Source organism: Myxine glutinosa, chromosome 1, assembly GCF_964187855.1.
Source record: "Myxine glutinosa chromosome 1, kmMyxGlut1.1, whole genome shotgun sequence".
Classification (NCBI taxonomy): Eukaryota; Metazoa; Chordata; class Myxini; order Myxiniformes; family Myxinidae; genus Myxine; species Myxine glutinosa.
The window spans coordinates 93,489,825-93,509,674 of record NC_136261.1 but is presented as its reverse complement, the minus strand read 5'-3'; the positions used below and the strand labels follow the sequence as shown (position 1 = coordinate 93,509,674).

Genomic DNA, 19,850 nt, shown 5'->3' with positions numbered 1-19,850 from the left:
GGGGAGTAGCGCGAGGTTGGGGTGTGGCCACATCAAGCAGACGTCAAGGGCGGAGCCGGTAAGAGCCAAAACGACCAACCAGGGCTCAGGTGGAATGGCATGAGGGGCGTGGTCAAAGCGCGTCTGGCAAATTCCAGAGGGTTCGCTGGGCGGCGCTATATAAATGCGCAAGCAAAGCCCTTCAAAAGGACTGACGCAACTGCAATCGTTGTTTGAAGGATCCTTGTGCGAAAGGACTTGAGGGAATTGCGCATGAAGAGGACTTGCACAATTTGCGCTTTGCATAAGGGCTCGTGAGGGAAGCCAAGCCTAGGAATTGTTGTGTGGAGGACTTATGCCCTGGTATCAAGAGGTGAAGAGGACTCTCGTGCGAAAGAATTGATAAGGACTGAAGGAATATACGCGCTTTGCCAGAGGACTGTTCAGGAGGCCTCGTGAGGCAAACGCATCAAGCAGCGCGTTCGAGTGCATTTATTACATATGCGACCGTGGTCGCCAGTAACCGCCAGCCTACTGTTTGCCGCATTCCACCCTATAATTGTCCGATCCGCGCCAACGACACGCGGGGAGCGCCTGCCGTCTGTCCTATCATCTACACCGCTGTACGAGTCAGGGACCCGGAGGACAAGCTGTGGACGCCATCCCTGGACCCTCAACCCCTAACCATCTACATCCCCATGTGAGTGTGTCTGTGTGTGCAGGCCCGTTTGTCTTCGGGATAAGTTAAGACTGTCCTTAAGGCTGCACTGTGTGTTCTTCTTCTTTACTGTACATAGTGTAATAAACCAATCTGTTCTTCCTTTTCCTCTTGATTCGACCGTTTTAGTGATTTCTCCATTGGGTAAACGTGGCACGATTAGGAACCGCTTAGAATCGGGTCTAGTCATTGTCAACGGCTCGGATCACGGATCGCTTCCGCTCGGCATTCCCATCTAAAACCGTGGTTCAGGCTGGAGTTTTTTCCTTGCTTCCTGGGCGGTGTTAGTAATTAGGTAATAAGAATTCGGCTTGCAACCCTATTTAACGCCGTCCCGAAGGAACGTCATAGCTCCGGATCCCGTCGGCTAGTCAAAGACAAGGGGACTAACCCCCCCTTGGTAAAAGGGGAAAGTCCAACGAGGAGATCCGCAGCAATATATATATAATTATATATATATATATATAATTATATATATATATATATATATATATATATATATATATATATTCATATATATATAAATATATATATATATATATATATATATATATATATATATATATATATATATATATATATATATATATATATATATAGTGACACACTTCATTTTGAAGGGTTGCTGCTGTTGAAAAGTAATAAAAATGGTAAATTTAGAAAGCTAGTAATAGATTTAAACGAAAAATTGGCTTAATCGCAAAGGGTTAATTTGGATCGCAAAGGGTGAATTTACTACTTTAACCCACAGCCCGACCCTGATATAAAAAAAAAATTTAACCACAGCCCACAAAGGTTGTGTTGGTTGTGGCCGTGCGTAGGATATTCGATAAGAAGCTCTGCTTTGCGTGAAGCTTGAGTAAATAACTCACTTCATGACAACATCGACTGAGCTGAATATCTCTTGGGTGTACTAGAAGCCATGATTGTCTTCCTATTCATTTCGTTCTTCTTCGGTAAGTTTCTAATGAAAAAATGATATGATCCTGTGAGAGTTTATCATTAGGTCAGTGGCTTAATGTTGGCATACTAAAATGGAGTGAGGGTGATTGCTCAGTTTGTAATTCTGTTTGTTCACGGGTTGTTCGTTCTTCTTGCTATATTTCCAGCCCAGTAAATTTCAATTTTTTGACTGTGACAAGAATGTCAAGTAATTTTGTTTTCTGTGCCATTCATTGGTTCCTCCTCTTGTGTCTTTTGCTTATGTCTAAACCGAATCTTTCCATGGATCTTTGCATTGTATTGATAAATTTCCGCTCCATTTTCCTTGCTAGACTTTGTTTCACTCCCATATATCATTGCTCCAGCCCCCTCCTCCATCGCAGTGCAGTCCGGGTTAATTCAGAAGGGTATGATGTAAATTAAATGTCAGTGTGCCTTACTCAGGGCAATTTAGTTCTGATCGTTCAAACCTTAGTCAAGTTATGGTGAGAAATGTTAAAATGTCTCTAACTGGGTTGTGGCCCTAAAAATTAGGTCAAGGTCAAAAAATTGTCAACCTCGCCTATTTTTAAATCCAATTCTAGATGCAAATTTTCATTCTGAAAGGCCCAGTCAGCTCTGAGATACAGCTCTGCAATTGGCAGTAAAAAAAAACCTAAAAATTTATTTGAAAAAACCCCAAAATTGTGATTCAATTCTCTTAGTACAGAATGCCCTAAACCTAAAGACGTGCACACTCGCCTCTAATGTGTCTAGCCAGGGTTTGAATCCCGACCCAGCTATAAACTGGTCATCCTGGTGTTTCACAAGCAGGGTGATGCAACAATGTGTGTGTGTAACATCCCTCAGATGGATGTGAAACGGCCAACGGGTGTCCCGTCTGCCAAACAAATCCAAATTCCTGCCCTAACCAGCAAATGGCATTTCAACAGTGGCACGGCCATGCCCTCGGCTAATGATGGTACCCCATATCCTTGTGCTGCATATGAACAAAGAATTACTCCTGGGGTCTAAGAAACTCTGAGGTACCATTAAAAATTGGGGGCACTAACTGTACAAACAATCCCTACAACAGCTATAAGCCTCTCCATATCCTAAAAGGGACGGCTCAACTAGAAAAAGCATCTTCACGTTGTCAGCATTTCAAACAAAAGAGATAGTGACACACAATTCCTCAAAAAAACAAAATCTACCAAGACACAGACTTGTAAACCCATGAAGGTACCCACCAGTCAGCCATCTGTGGAGGACTTCACATCAAATAAACGCATTAACCCTTTGTGTGCTCCATCTTGTTTTTTTTTTTTAATGTTCATTGAAAAATTACATTATTTGGTCATTTTCAACTATCCAGGCAAACCTAAACCAATAACCTAATTCGGTTTGGATTCGCCTTCACAACCAATACACAACTTTGGGCGAACGTTGGAAAATAGACGTCACAATTGCAACTAATAGGCAACGCTAGGCCGACGTTGGAAAATAGATGTCGCAATTGCAACCAATGGACAACTTTAGGCCAACGTTGGAAAATAGACGTCGCAATTGCAACCAATGGATAACTTTAGGCCAACGTTGGAAAATAGACGTCGCAATTGCAACCAATGGGCAACTTTAGGCCAACGTTGGAAAATAGACGTCGTAATTGCAACCAATGGACAACTTTAGGCCAACGTTGGAAAATAGACGTTGCAATTGCAACCAATAGGCAACGCTAGGCCGACGTTGGAAAATAGACGTCGCAATTGCAACCAATAGGCAACGCTAGGTCGACGTTGGAAAATAGACGTCGCAATTGCAACCAATGGACAACTTTAGGCCAACGTTGGAAAATAGACGTCACAATTGCAACTAATGGACAACTTTAGGCCAACGTTGGAAATTAGACGTCGCAATTGCAACCAATAGGCAACGCTAGGCCGACGTTGGAAAATAGACGTCGCAATTGCCAGCAATGGACAACTTTAGGCCAACGTTGGAAAATAGACGTCGCAATTGCAACCAATGGATAACTTTAGGCCAACGTTGGAAAATAGACGTCGCAATTGCAACCAATGGGCAACTTTAGGCCAACGTTGGAAAATAGACGTCGCAATTGCAACCAATGGACAACTTTAGGCCAACGTTGGAAAATAGACGTTGCAATTGCAACCAATAGGCAACGCTAGGCCGACGTTGGAAAATAGACGTCGCAATTGCAACCAATAGGCAACGCTAGGCCGACGTTGGAAAATAGACGTCGCAATTGCAACCAATGGACAACTTTAGGCCAACGTTGGAAAATAGACGTCACAATTGCAACTAATGGACAACTTTAGGCCAACGTTGGAAATTAGACGTCGCAATTGCAACCAATAGGCAACGCTAGGCCGACGTTGGAAAATAGACGTCGCAATTGCAACCAATGGACAACTTTGGGCGAACGTTGGAAAATAGACGTCACAATTGCAACTAATGGACAACTTTAGGCCAACGTTGGAAATTAGACGTCGCAATTGCAACCAATAGGCAACGCTAGGCCGACGTTGGAAAATCGACGTCGCAATTGCAACCAATAGGTAACGTCAACCCGACGTCAACAATGCGCTTGCGACCAATTGACCAAATGCCAACGTTGGCCCAACATTGTTGTGTTAGCTGGGAGGTTTCGTTGAACTCTGATAGAAACTCCCTGCACACACACAAACACACACAAATCAATGCACACACACACACAAACACACACACACACACACACAAATAAACACACACACACACAAATAAACACACACACACACACACAAACACACACACAAATCAATGCACACACACACACACACTCACACGGTCAATCATTGAAAATGAAATCATTGAAAAGGAAAAGACGGCATTGATGATTGAGATATCAGTACCCAGCGATTTTGGCCTAAACAATGCAGAAAGCAAGAAGATAACCAAATACCAGGACCTCAAAAATGAGGTCAAGAGATCTTGGAAGATGAAGAGCATCGAAATTGTACCAGTGATAATAAGAGCAACAGGAATGACGAGGAAGAACCTCATTGAGATTTTTAAAACCATCCCCAGGTATATTATCACAAATGAACTACAACCGGAGGCAATCCGGGGTTCGGTGCCGATCATGAAAAGAGCCCTTGGAACAAAACTGAGAACAACAAAAATTCAACTGGTCCATGAACCTTGATCCCTTACTGAAGTGGAAGTGGATACTTTGAGTCTTAGGAGGACTCCGTTCCACCTCCTGAAACCCGCAAATGGAGACAAAAACCAACGACATAAACACACAAACACACACACACACACACACACTCACACACACACACACACACACACACACACACAATTTATTGTACCTCTGTCTGAGGATTGGAAGACATATTTTGTAAATGAGGTAGGGATGCCAAATTGAAAAAAGGGAGACAAGGGAGGATGACAGGAGAGAGACTTGCTGTGTAATGATCAGTGTTCTAAGTGGTGGTGCTGGATCTTGATGTTATAAGTGGTGGTGCTGGATCTTGATGTTATAAGTGGTGGTGCTGGATCTTGATGTTATCAGTGGTGGTGCTGGATCTTGATGTTATCAGTGGTGGTGCTGGATCGTGATGTTATCAGTGGTGGTGCTGGATCGTGATGTTATAAGTGGTGGTGCTGGATCTTGATGTTATAAGTGGTGGTGCTGGATCTTGATGTTATAAGTGGTGGTGCTTAATACAGGCATTATTGGTGAAAGGGTCTTACCATTGCTTCAATGATCTTGCTTTGTTTTTTGGTTTATACACGTTGTTCCTTATTTTTCACTCTCCATCAGCTTAATTAATACTATTTGTTTACTTTGCCTTTAAAGCAATTTCAGAATCACAATCGACGACAGTAATAACAACAACGAGTGGAATGACTGCTATTCTCCCATGCGTTTTTCAATCCAAAGAAAAGACACCAGTTTATTCCGTTAAATGGACTACAGGAGAAGATATTGTAAGTAATTTTTCAGTTTCTGTTTGTTTTTGTATTTTAATTTTTGTTCTTTCATATTAACGAATTGTATCGCTATCTTCATCCAGAAAAATGTTTGCTTCTTAACATCATTTCTGCAGCACAAGTACCATACTTTCTATTATGTACTTCATAGTAGGCCCATAAAGGATCAACCTAGAGGTATGGCATCATAGTTTCCTGCTTTTATGCTCCTCACTTCTTTACTGATTAATTTTTGAAGAATACCCAGGTCGAAAATCCTGTAGAAAACCAAAAGGACAAATCCTATAAAAACCCCATAGGAAATTGGACCAGTAGGATTTACTGGTTTCAATAAAGAATGTGACATACTGCACCAGTAGAAAATACCAATAAAAAACAGTAGGCCATTGGGACCAGTAGGAGACTAATACAATACCAATATATAAATGATTAGGATTGAAAATAAACAATTCACAGATGTGGGAAAATTACATGCCCAGACTAGGAATTGAACCTAGGTATTCTGGTGAATTGTACCAATGGTTTGCCATCTGGGATATCTGGCTCTTGGATGGCAAAGAACTTGTATTCACATATACAACAAGAAAAAGAGCAATCAGAGATTGCAAACCCTCGCCAGGATGGATTTTCAGTGGTTTTTAAGGGTTTTGTGTTAAAACAAATATGGCGGCCGAACCAGGTGATTGATGACGTCAGCATTATTTTTTCTCTCCACTAATTTATTCCTAAATTATACTCAAGAAATTTCATCTTGATCGGGTGATGTTTTGTACTTGTCAAATTATGACGTCATAATGGAGGCACCTATGACATCATCATTCACAGATGTTATTCCACATGGAGAGTTCTTTACAATGAGCCATTACTCAATTATTTCTATTCAGCGTTTTCGGAGATATAGAGGTGCAAAGTTTTTCGATTTTTCCAAGATAGCGGCCGAACCACGTGACCTATGACGTCATAATTATCATTTTTAAAATCTACAGGTGGAGTTGCACCTATGTTGAAAATTACCTGTCAATCGGGCCTACGGTTGCAGAGAAAATCATATTTATTCTGTACAGACAAACAGACAAACAGACAAACAGACTCAAATGCAATACCCTCTCCTCAGGCGAGGGTAACAAAGACTCTACAGAGAAACTCTGCCATAAAGAACATGGCTATAACTCAATTCAATATGGAACTCTGTTTTGCGTTTGTTTATAACAAAATATAATTAAAGTATTTGGTTGGTCTATGGGTTTTCAGACCAATTAACACTAATGGTTTCTACAGGACCAGTTGAACTTTTTTGTATACAAAGTCAAGGCTCGTGTAATAACAACACATAAAACACAAAGACACAAAGAGAAAACAAAACGCACAAGTCAGGAGACGACGATGGTTCACGAGCGAGCGGTATTCAATGACAACGCTCAATGAGCAATGTTATGAGGTTAGTTAGCTACACATTACCGAAAATTCGGTTCGATTCCGACAACTTTGAAAATTTGACCTTTGTGACCTTCAAAGGTCAAAGGTCGAAGATTCTGAAATTTTTTGGAAAACTTGTATTTCACGATGTATGTGATAATATAAGATCATGTACGACATTTCACCCTATTAGGAAGCGAACAATGAAATAAAACCATCAAAAATCGACTTTTATAAATTTCGTGACCTTGTGACCTTGGGGCGAAAATGAAAAATCGAGCTCCATGGGGCTAGACACATGACATTGGCCTAACCAAATACCGAAACGCCTGTCAGATTCCACCAACTCCCCCGAAGAAGATGTAGCTTGAACTCGATTACCCCCTAAAAAGACATTTTTTCGGGCGTGGCTCCGCCCACAATGGGCGCAATACGCCCACTCGAGGCAGGACACAACTAGATCATGATATCAACCTCCCACCCAAGTTTCATCAAGATCGGATGATATCATCGGGTAGTTATGCTGCGGACAGGCAGACAGACAGACAGACAGACGCACACCCATGATGAATATAGTGGTCACTTGATAACTCGTGAACCAAAAATAAAGGGAGCGGGAGACAAGAGGGGGGAGAGAGAGAGGGAAGCACAACAACAGTAGCGAACATGGACATCAGTCACATCAGTAATTTAAAGGTTCCTCTTGGTTTCTATGGGTTTCAGACCAGTTGCATCTAATGGTTTCTATTGGTTTCAACCGAATCTGCTTTGGTTTCTACTGGAAAATCTACTGCTTCCTGTAGAAACCAATAGAAACCGTGATTTCCAATAGAGACCGAGAGAAATGTCCCAGTGGTCTCTATTGGTTTCTATAGGATTTTCGACCTGGGTAAGCATTTCCATTGGCAGAACAAATAAAACTGGAGAAATTATGCAGCCCGTTGCAGTTTTTTTTTTTGCAGGCTTTGGCAGCTGATAATGTAGTTGCTTGTTGAAAACAGCTTGGCAAATTAACCAAAAACACTTGAGCAAGTGGTTTTGACTTGACGTGTCACCAGAAACCTACAATAATTCCACTGCAAACTTTATCAGCTTCGGTACAACTGGGGATTAGCACCAGCTTTTTACATGCACACCATAAACAGGTTCTTATCGGTTCTTTTTGGCTTTAGGCCATGAGTCACTAGGATTGGTCAGTACTATCTGAGGAGAATAATGCTCATAGTGATTTTTGGCAAGGTATACACCCCGAGAGCTGGAAAATATATGATAGCATTGCAGCAGTGGTAATTTTTTGTGTGCCATCACCCTTTTTGTAACCCTATCCTAAAAAAAAAGGGAAAAAAAGTGAAAGTTAAAAAACTGAAAAGTATTTGTGTATCATTTATTTTGAAAAAGTTAATAACAATTCTGGGATACATATGATTACATGGGTTTGTAGCAAATTGATTGAGGAATCAAAATAACGAAATGGTATATATTGGTATAATGGTATAATTTATTTAGACATTTCATATAATATGCACTGAGTGTAATAAGCAATATAAATTGTTCAAGCTGAAACGAATTATAATCAGAATCATTTTCCAGCTCATCCTCATCCTCATTGCACTTTCCTCATTGTCTGAGGTGGATGCCTCGTTCTCACAGTCTGGCAGTCTGCACATATCGGTACACTTTTTTTTTCTTTTTTTTTTTTCTTTTTTTGTATACAAGATCGAGGCTCGTGAAAGAGCGAACATTAATCACACAGAAAGACAAACCGACACATAAAACATATAACATAGGGAGCGGTAGACAAGATGGGGAGAGAGGGGGAAGGACACAAACACAACATTTGAGAGCAGGGACCGAGAGACATGGAGACATCGAGAGATCTGAGAGAGGGCGAGGGCTTTGGGGGGGGGGGGGGGGCGTGGGAAGGGGGCGGTGGGAGAGGTATAAAACATATGGACACTGCCAGGACTTCCAGGAAAGAAGTTGGAATTTCAAACAAGGTGGATCTGGGGTGAATTAGCGGGGGTAGAAAAGATCAAGGTTTTGGATGGGGGAAGATAAGAGATGGTGGTGAACAGCTGTTTTAAAGACCTGGAGGGAGGAGTGGGATTGAAGGGAGTGAGGGAGTTTGTTCCAGAGGCGGGAGAAAAGAGGAATGAAAGAGTGAAGGTGAGCAGAGAGCCGAGATTTCGGCAGTTTAACCATCAGAGGGTTGCTGGCAGATCTTGTGCGACCTGTAGGAATATTTGGGGGACAGACCACAGAGAGAGCTGGGGGTGCAAGTCCAGAGAGGAGTCGGTAGAAGACAGAAAGACCACCTACCTGCCTGCGGTGAGTGAGTGAAAGGCCCTCAGAGATAGCTTCATCGCGGGAGATTCCAATAATTCTGAAAGCTTTGGTTTCAACAGCGTGAAGCCGAGCTAGGTGTGAGGCAGGAGCACCGGCCCATAGGGGAGAACAGTATTCCATTGAGCTGCGGATGAAAGCCTTGTATGTGGTGAGGAGCTCAGGTGTGCCGAGGAAGGACTTCGCACGACGGAGGATGCCCAGTCGGCGACTGGCTTTGGAGGCCAGCTTGGAAATGTGGTTTTCCCAAGAAAGATCATGGCAGATAGTGAGACCCAAAATCTTGAGCGACAGAACTTCTTGGAGAGGATTGTTGAGAAAGTAGATGGGAGGGTTGTCCAGTCGATCTTTTCGGAGAGACATAGTAAGAGTGTGAGATTTGTCAGGATTGAAAGACATGTTCCACTTGTTTGACCAGTCTGTGATTTTGTCCAGGTCTTCAGAGAGTGAGGAGGCAGCAGACTGCCGATCTGAGGGAAGAGGAATGGAGCGGCAGAGAGTGGAGTCATCAGCAAAGAGATAGAGAGGATTTTCGAGAGAGTCAGAGAGATCATTGATGAAGACCAGAAAAAGCACGGGGCCCAGAACACTGCCTTGGGGAACTCCAGCCTGAACAGGAAGAGGAGATGAGAGAAACCCATTCAGGGCCACACGTTGACGACGACTAGAGAGGAAGTCCGCCAGCCATGCGTGGAGATTTCCATGGATACCAAAGGAGGAGAGTTTGGTGAGCAGAGCGGGGTGCCAGACCGTGTCGAAGGCACGTGATATGTCGAGGGAGACAGCTCTAATTTCCTGTTTGGCATTGAGGACCTCCATCCATTGTTGAGACAGCAGAAGCAGCATGTCCAGAGTAGAGTGACCTGGTCTGAAACCAAATTGATGATCAGAGATCAAGCCATTGGAGAAGAGGAAAGATTTCATATCCGAAGCAATGATGGATTCCATGACTTTGCTGATAATTGGGAGAAGGCTGATTGGTCTGTAGTTGCTAGGATCTGTTTTTGCACCTTTTTTGTGCAAAGCGGTGATGTTGGCTGATTTCCAAGCAGATGGCAGTTGACCTTGAGCAAAAGAGAGGGTGAAGAGAACAGAGAGAGGGTGAGATAGAGCAGCAGAGCAGGATTTTAGGACCCGTGGGCTGATGCCGTCGGGTCCAGTTGCAGAATCAGAGTCGAGGGTTGACAGAAACTTTTCCACCTTGTCAGGAGGAAAGGACACGGAGTCCAGGAGCAGCAGGGTACGACTGGGTATGGTGGGTACAGAGAGGGATGGGTTTGGGACACAAGATTTAGAGGCAAACACAGAGTTGAGGCATTCAGCTTTTTCACGTGCGGAGTCAGCTGTGTAGCCGTTTGAGGTAAGGGAGGGGATGGAGGGGGAACAAACACCAGAAACGGATTTGACCAGACGCCACCAGGATTTGGAAGAGGGAGACAGATAAGAGAGTTCGGTCTTGAGAACGGAGAGATGTTGTTTCCTGGCTCTCCTGAGGGTGGACACACACTTGTTTCGGGCTTTGTGAAAGGAAATGAGATTTCCTTCCGTTGGATTTGCTTTCCAGGAGACGAAGGCAAGTTGTTTCTGGGCAACAGCCTCACCACAAGATTCCGTGTACCATGGACGGGAGGAAGGGTATGACAACTGAAGACGAGATGGGATAAATCTGTGCATGAGAGAGAGCAATTTACTTTGGAAGAATTCCCAGGATGAGTTGATGTCAGAGGTGGTAGAGATGGGAGACCAGCCCAGATGATTGATGGCTGCTTGAAGACCGTGCCAGTTGGCCTGAGTGAAATGCCAGACTCGTCGACGCTGAGCAGGCTCCCTGAGGATGGTCAGAGAGATGTCCACTTTAACAAGGACATGATCAGATGATCCGATCGGAGCAGAAGAAGAGCAGCAGACATTTTCAGGGAAGTTAGTCATAACCAAGTCCAGAAGAGAAGATGTTCCGTTGACTGAGATCCGGGTCGGGAAATTGACAGATTGTGTCAGTCCCAGTGAGTCGCAGAAGTCCTTTGCTGAGGAGCCATGGCTGGTGAGAGAGGTACCCACACCCAGCCAACTGGCATGATGACAGTTGAAATCACCACATATGAGGAAGAGAGAGTTGGGATGAGTAGATAGAAGTTGGTCCATATCATCAGACAGCGAGATGTAGATGGAGTCATCACTGTTTGGTGGACGGTACAACACACATATGAACAAGAGGTGGGAGCGATGGGGAAGCCGTAGCCAGAGGTATTCCTGGGGGTGAGGTGGAGAGAGTGCAGTGCAGGGCGAGTGAGGAAGAGAGTTTTTGATAAAGATAGCAACCCCGCCTCCAGGACGAGGCTCAGGTCTATCATACCGGAGGAGGGAGTAGCCCGGGAGAGATACTATGGAATCAGAGACATCATAAAGGAGGAAAGTTTCTGTTAAGCAGATCACGTCTGGTTTGACAGAAGCAACCTGTATGGAGAGATCAGTTAAGTTTGAACGAAGGCCCCGGATGTTTGAGGTCCATACCGTTAATGAAGAGGAAGGGGGAGCATCAGATACAGAACAGGGGGGAGGAGGGGTAGGGTAAGATGTGGAAGAGGTGGAAGAGGAAGGGAGAGCTGTTGAAGGTGTGTCAGAGATTTCAGAATAGCTCGGAGAAAGGGAAGGATGGGGCGGACAAAAGGTTTGATGGTGATTGGGTGAGCCACAATGAGGTGTTATTTGAGGAGGGGGAAGAGCGAGGCAGAAGGTTGGGGGAGATGGAGGTGAGAGTTTGAAGGGGGAAGAAGCGGGGAGGACGCTTTGAGGAGGGGGAGTGAGAGGGGGGAAATTGAGAAGCAATGAGGGTGGGGAGATTTGAAGGGGAGGGGTGAGGGGGGAGTTTGGGAGGGAAGGGACAAGGGGAGGGATTTGAAAGGGATGGGATATGGGGGAGATTTGGAGGGGAGGGGTGAGGCAGGAGTCTAGGAGGGGAGGGGTGAGGGGGCATCTTGGCGGGGAGGGGTGAGGGGGTAGTTTAGGAGGGAGGGGGCAAGGGGGGAGATTTGAAAGGGATGGGTGATGGGGAAGATTTGGAGGGGAGGGGTGATGGGGAAGATTTGGAGGGGAGGGGTTATGGGGAAGATTTGGAGGGGAGGGGTGAGATTGGATTTTTGAGAGTGTACGATTTATGGGAAACGAACATTTATTGCAAAATGAGTTTCTTGTGACCTTCGAGTTAAAAATACGTTTAAGGACGCTGGATGGAGGATGGAGTGCAGGAGAGTTTAGGGAATGTAGAAAAAAGGCACTATAGGAGATGGATATTTTTTTTGGGATGAATTGATTTGGTGAGCAAGTCGAAAGCAGCCTTTTAAAGAAGAAGAAGAAAAAGGTGTTATAAAATATGACGGAATACATAACTCGAGGGGAAAGTGTAAACATTGAAGGTTAATGAGTGAAAACTATCTGGGGAAATGGGGGAGAAACACGTGGTCGAAGAACGAACGAACGAATAAGAATGAATAAACGAATGAGAACAGAGAAGGAAATGTTGTTTGTTTTTTTTGTTTTTTTTTTTGTTTTTTTTTTAGTTGAGATTTACACAAGGAAGTAGGCTATGGGTGAAAAGACTGGGAATACAGAGAACGAAAGTTATTGGATCACAAACGACGGACCGCTGAGAAAAACAACGCCTCAAGGTTGTACAGTGCACACTGTACAAGGCCTCAAGACACGACACGAATTAACACGATTTTCAATACAGGTATGAAAGATTTGCACCGAAAAATCTTCGTCGGGACACAATATACGTACAACACCATAAATAAATACAGTTTTAACGAAAATACAAATGGGAACAATCACTTAACTTCGATTTCAAATCGTTCGCGACGCGGCAAAGGCCTTGCTCGCGACACGGCAAACAGACGATCAATTTATGAAAGATAAACACCGAGAAACAACCAAAGTTGCACACAATAACTTCACACACCGAAAGATAAATACAGTTTCGACAAAATACAATTGTGAACAGACTTAACTTCGAAAAACGTGGAGACCATGTGGAGCTTCGAAAATCCCTGCTGCCGTCTCCAAGATCTCGCAAGATCTCCTTGAGAACTTGAGTTCATTTACCATACACACACGTTTTAGCAGTTCACACTTTCTTGGACAGTTGCAGGCCAGTAGATCTAGGATGGCCTTAGGTGTTGGCTGCCCACCCATCCAGTGCACTACCAACTGTTCAGCTCCTTCTTCCTTCTCAATCTTCCACCCTCTGCCAACAGGGCTTGGCACCTGCGGGTCCTGTTCCAGACATCTTCTCCATACTCCAGCCTGGTAGTTGACTCTTTGTGCATGTTTCACCAAGCAGTCCCTGCATGGTGGAAGCTGATGACTCTCTATCTCACCTTTTTTTTTAGCACAGAACAGGTGGTACCTGAGATGATTGCTGTTACGGATTCGTCACTTCCGTTGTTGTGGTTCTCATCCACTGTAAACATTTTTGGTTGCATGTACTATTATTGTTATCGTTTAAGTGAATTGGAGATAGCTGTTTTCAAAAGGTAAAAAAAAGTTAGTGTTTTAAAAGAAACCGGAAACCGGATCGGGAACCGAACGACGAAGAGGAAGAAAAAGAGGAAAGGAGGTGGAGCGAGTGAGGTCGGAGAAGGAGCCGAGCTGCATTGAGGTTTTGAGGAAACGCTGGCGAACGGGGGTCACAAGTGAACTTTGGGGTTTCCTGTGAAAGGGATTCCTGCAACAGAGTTGTTATCGCTGTGACAGATAAACCTGCGTGACAGGTTTTGCGGTTGATTCCGAAGAGAATCATTGGAGTGCCGTTATGTCTCGAGAACGGACCGTTGGCCATTTAACCTCGCGCCTGATTTCGCATCGCTCCAGGTTTTTCACTTCGCTTCAACCATTTCACCGCATCCAGACGTTACCTGGTCTGTGTGTGTAACGTGGATTTTGAGTGTGAATTTGCGTTTCGCCGATTGGGAGCCGTTGAACGTCCATACCCGAAGTTGTGATTTCCCAGCCGCGTCTTGAGGACACTTTTGCCTATCTTTGGCAGTGTGACTGTCAACCAAGCGGGATTCTGGTCCCGATACAACATCGTTCTGACGATCACTGGAGCGTGGATCGACTTTGGTTTGAAGCTGGGACAGAGACATTGGGAATGTTATTTTCGTTCACTTGGAGCACAGTGAGTTATATTGTACGAAATTGATGGTACCATCATAGGAATGATATTGTTGCGGATCTCTAACGTCGGCCTTCCCCTTATCAAGGGGGGATTAATCCCCTTGTCCTTTTTACTAGCCGACGCGATCCGGAGCTATCACGTTCCTTCCGGTCGGTGTTAAATAGGGCTGTTGGTCGAATTAGTCCTATTACCTAAGTACTAACACCGACCGTGAAGCAAGGAAATAACCCCACCCGAACCATGGCGTTAGTGGACATGCCGAGCGAAGCGAGCCGCTATTCGGGCCGTTAACAGATACTAGACCCGATTCTAAGCGGTTCCTAATCGTGGCACGCTTACCCAATTGAAGAAAAGACTGATACGGTCGAAATGAGAGGAAACCAGGAAGAACAGGCAATTTATTAACACTTTGTACAATTAGAAGAGGAAAAGAAAGAAGAGAATGTACAGGGAAGAGGAAGAAGCAGATACACAGGGCAGCCTTAATAACAGTCTTAACTTATCCCTGAACACGGGCCCGTTCACTCTCAGACTCACTCTCAGGGTCACTCACACGGGGTTCGAAGATGGTCGGGTTGAGGGTCCACAGCTCGTCTGGTCCCCGACTCGTACCGTGCAGATGGTGGAATATGGCAGGCAGCTCTCCCTGTGGCATAGGCGCGATGCGGACAATTATATATCGGGGAAAGGTAAGCTGGCGATTAGATTTGGCGTACGTAATACTTGTACCGGCGCCTTTATACGCGTGCCTGGTATTGTTACGAACGAAGCGCCACTTCCCCAATGTCCTCCTTGACGCTGCAGTCCAATGCATGCTGCGCGCTCGCCCTTTGTAAAGCGCAATCAATCAATCCAGGCTTGTCACCGCGCGTCTCTCCCTCTCGTAACTACTCAAGCATCTCTCCCGTAACTCAACTCCGATCAGGTCAAGTGCCTCTCTCTCCCCGCTCATAACTCAACGCTTGGCATCATAACTCGAGTTCGTAACTCAGCGCCTCTCCCATCATAACTGATGTGGGGGCCTCGTGCAAGGAGTTATATTGCCACGCCCAGCGAACCCTCTGGAATGTCCAGCCACACCCTGTCAGGCGATGTCACTCGAGGCCTGATTGGCTGGTGAGGGCTTACCGGCTCCGCCTTGATGGCTGCTTGACGTGGCCGCACCTCCACCATTGTGCTCCGCCCCTCTTTCCGGCTTTTACCTCGTGGCCTTTTGGCTGGTTTGAGCGAGCACACGGGCAGCGAACGCTGCTGGCAAAGGAGGTGTAACAAACTGCGCGGGCGATGGAGTACAGACTGGGCAACGCTTAATGGCGTCGATTGAAGGGAGGCTGCAAAATGGACGGATGGGGCCTACTCTTATTTGTTTTACACAACGCAGATGCAACTATTGGGAATGGCCTTATGCTAAACACATACTAAGAAATAACTACCGTCCTAAGGTGACATACGTGTTGCATGTGGCCTATCTATGGGGTGCAACCTTTAACCTTTAATGATGTTACCTGTGTGGGTTCTCAAAACCGCAACAATATATTGGTTGTACAATTGATCACTATTGTTTTTGTGCTGTTATTCTTGTGTGACCTTGATACAATACTTGTTTGTTGGAAACAAGTGGTGTGGTTTCACCATTGATCTTTGACACACAGAATAACACATCTTTCTGCCGTGACTCCTCTCGGGGCTCGGAGGTACACCGTGACCGAGGTTTGGGGAGGAGCATGTAACAATTGCCCTTAGTGGATGATGCTTTGGGGGCGTAGAGGAGGCATGTGAATGCATCTAGTTTGTCCATCAGTTCTTCAGAGAGGTCCCATTCCTGACCCAACTCTACGAATGTGTCCTTGATTTCCCTGTTGCTAGTCAAGAGTTACAGGGCCTTTACCTGCAAAAGCACTGACAGTGTCACATCCGGTGCATGCATGCAATCCAATGAGAGCCCGAGAGACATCTATGCCAACAGTGGCAGTGATTTTCCTGATATCAACTACCCTTGTCCTGGATCTAGTGCCACATTTCTGGAACAATGGGACTCATATCTTGTCATGGAATGCTATACACATGATGAAGACATCTGTGTCCTCTGATCAGATCACTATGGCCTGATAGCCCTCTCTGGCAGCATGGGAAGCATGTAGAAGTAGGTGCCCATCTGCTTCTTCCTGCTGGCACGGGAGTGCTGGCACCTCTTCACTGTTCTGAGATGTGATTCTGTAGCACTTGTCATTCACAGTTACATATAGAACCTTCTCCTGTAGCTTTTCTCGGAGAATTAACCGGGGTAGAAAGATCAAGGTTTTGGATGGGGGAAGATATGAGATGGTGGTGAACAGCTGTTTTAAAGCCCTGGAGGGAGGAGTGGGATTGAAGAGAGTGAGGGACTTTGTTCCAGAGGCGGGCGTAAAGAGGAATGAAAGAGCAGAGAGTCTTGATTTTGGCAGTTTCACCAGAAGAGGGTTGCTGGCAGATCTTGTGTGACCCGTAGGAATATTTGGGGGACTGATCACAGATAGAGAAGGGGGGGCTAGGCCAGAGAGGAGTTGGTAGAAGACAAAGTCCACCAACCTGTGGGAGGGAATGTTTGAGTGTGTGGCGTGCAGGGACCGGTTTGAATGCATGGTGTGCAGGTGAAGGTTTGACTGTGTGGGGTGAGGGGGCAGTTTTTAGAGGATGAAGTAAGACTGAAACATTTAGAGGTGAGTGGGAAGCATTGAGAGGGTGGGGGTGATGACGGATGCAGAAGGAGGGGGAGGGCTGAATCTTTGAAGGGTTGGGTGTTGTCGATGCTTTTTCCTGATTCCAAATTCCCAACTTTGACAAATGGAAAAAAAGATCATGGGATGGGAGGTTAAAACGCTTGTTAAATGAACAGAAAGATGCTGCGCATAGTGGGTGAGCGTGGGTGAGGGGCATGGAGTGGGGGAGGTTTTTGGACGAGGTGCAAAGCAGACACCTCAGAAAAATAAGTCTCTTGAAGAAGAAGAAGAAGAGGAAGAAGAAGAGGCATTTATTGTGGTGGAGAAGAAGACCATGTGTAGCATTTGTGATAGAGGTATAAGGGCTCAAATGCATTCTTAAAATGTAATTTTTTTTAAGAGGAAACGTTTACATTTAATGTAGATTCAGTTTGGAGAACAGAGGGGGGTTGTAGTACAAGGATGAGAAGGAAATTCGTGAAATGAGAATTGAGAATCATTATGGAGTGAAATAGAAAGTTGTTTTTACCGTCCTAAGGTGACATACGTGTTGCATGTGGCCTATCTATGGGGTGCAACCTTTAACCTTTAATGATGTTACCTGTGTGGGTTCTCAAAACCGCAACAATATATTGGTTGTACAATTGATCACTATTGTTTTTGTGCTGTTATTCTTGTGTGACCTTGATACAATATACACAGGGAATCACCTGGGAATATACACAGGGTAAAAGCAGGACACACTTTCTCTCCAAAGGAAAGGCCTTGAAAAAGACCTTTCAGGCCTTGACAATGCTAAACAAATAGCACACCCTAATCCTTAAACTTTTGCTCTTTTTTGTTTCCTTTCTTGGTCTCCTGAAGTACTTGTCTATTTTGGTAGATTTTTTCTTACAAGGAAACGAGGAGTCCAAAGGAATCTTTTTCAAAGAGGTGGGCAATCAATCTAAAGCTGCGAGGCAATATACCTGCCGGAGATGCCACAATAACATTGCTAAATGTAACGGAGGACGACAAGGGGGAATACATTTGCAGAGTTTCAGAAAATTACCGTCCCAAAAAAGACATCAAAATCACGCTTCAAGTTCGTCCTAAAGAAGGTACAGTATAATGCAGTATATCTACAACAGTAATATCATGTTCATTAACCCACGTCACCTTTATATTGTTGTTTGCCCCTTTCCATTTTGTTCCATTTACATTCTGCTCTCGGTCTTCTAAAAGCCTTGACCTTGTGTACAAAAAGGTCTTTTGAATTACCGGTACTTTAAACATTGATAATGCAGATGTTATAAGTTTAGTGACCATGTAATTGGTGAGCAGTTACCCCATGCATGAAGGGTAAAGTGGGGTTAGGCAAATGGTTCACTCTGTCTGTCTATCTATCTACAGACATCAGTCTAGGCAAAGTTGTATGGAATCTCATCCCGATCACTCATGCATAGAGGAGTGCGGTTATTCCTTTAGTCTGTCTGCTTGCCTGGCAGTCAAAAATAAATTGAAAGTCATTCCAAGCAGGAAACTTGCTGTTTTAGGGACGTCATAAAGGACACAAACAACAGGCATGAATAACTAATGAAGGTGGTAAAAAAAATACACTGTTTTCCTTTAGCCTTTTGATTTACTTCAATTGAGTTATGTACTTGAACACTGTAGAACACAAATCACCTAGTTGTCACTTACAAAACATCTAGTTTTGCAGTATTTGGACAAAATATTACGCCATGCTAGACCATTTCAACCCATCAAATATGGCGGTCAGGCTCAGCATTGGGAAATATCGAGATTCCGATTAAATCGCGGATCCTAGGAAATATAGATCATGCTCAGAAATGCAAAGCAAAAGTTGAAAAGACCCTTCCAATGTCCATTTTCTCAAGACTGTGTGGGGTGTCGAAGATGCTCACAGCGTGAATGTCCACACACACCAGGAACAATTATCAAAGATTTATTATCTGGAGAAGATTCACTTGATTACAACGAGGATTACAACAAAGATAGCAGTACACTACACCGGCATATATGACCACAGAATCAGCACAACATTTCAAGCAAAACTTTTGCCCGACTCGGTTGAATTTAGTTCTTTTATGGCATTTCTGCAAACAAAGGAAAGTCTCCTGAAGCCTCGAGGGTGCAGATTGGTCAAAGATTTATCACTGAAGTATATGTTTCATTTTTATTGGCAATATACAGTCGTGGCCAAAAATATTGGCACCCCTGCACTTTTTTCAAATAACTCACAATTTTCTCTAAAAATAAGTTGAAATTAATAAAAGTATTTGGTGTCCACAATTCTTTATTTCACTGTTAATATTACAGAACCTTTGTTTTTGATTCAGAACTTAATATATCTTTTTAAATCAGGAAATAAAAAGAAATGGCATTGACAAAATTATTGACATCCTCGACTTAATATTTGGTAGAACACCCCTTGGACAACATAACTGGTCAAGCACTTCCTATAGCCATGAATGAGCTTCCTACAGCTCTCCACTGGCAGTTTGGCCCACTCTTCTTGTGCAAACTGCTCCACTTTTTCCAAGTTTGAAGGGTGCCTTCTCCCAACTGCTGTTTTCAGATCTCCCCGTAGCTGTTC

At 44.3% G+C, this 19,850-nt stretch overlaps 1 protein-coding gene across 1 annotated transcript in view; it reads left to right on the top strand.

Annotated features, from left to right (window-relative positions):
* The first annotated feature begins 1,504 nt into the window (after window positions 1-1,504).
* The window catches only part of LOC137426386 (uncharacterized), a 41,411-nt gene continuing 23,065 nt past the window's right edge, over window positions 1,505-19,850 (top strand). Inside the window, exons 1-3 of the mRNA XM_068114959.2 lie at window positions 1,505-1,653; window positions 5,484-5,614; window positions 18,135-18,351. Coding sequence (XP_067971060.2) covers window positions 1,620-1,653; window positions 5,484-5,614; window positions 18,135-18,351 — 382 coding nt within the window. The 5' untranslated portion in view covers window positions 1,505-1,619. The remainder of the gene's footprint in view (window positions 1,654-5,483; window positions 5,615-18,134; window positions 18,352-19,850) is intronic.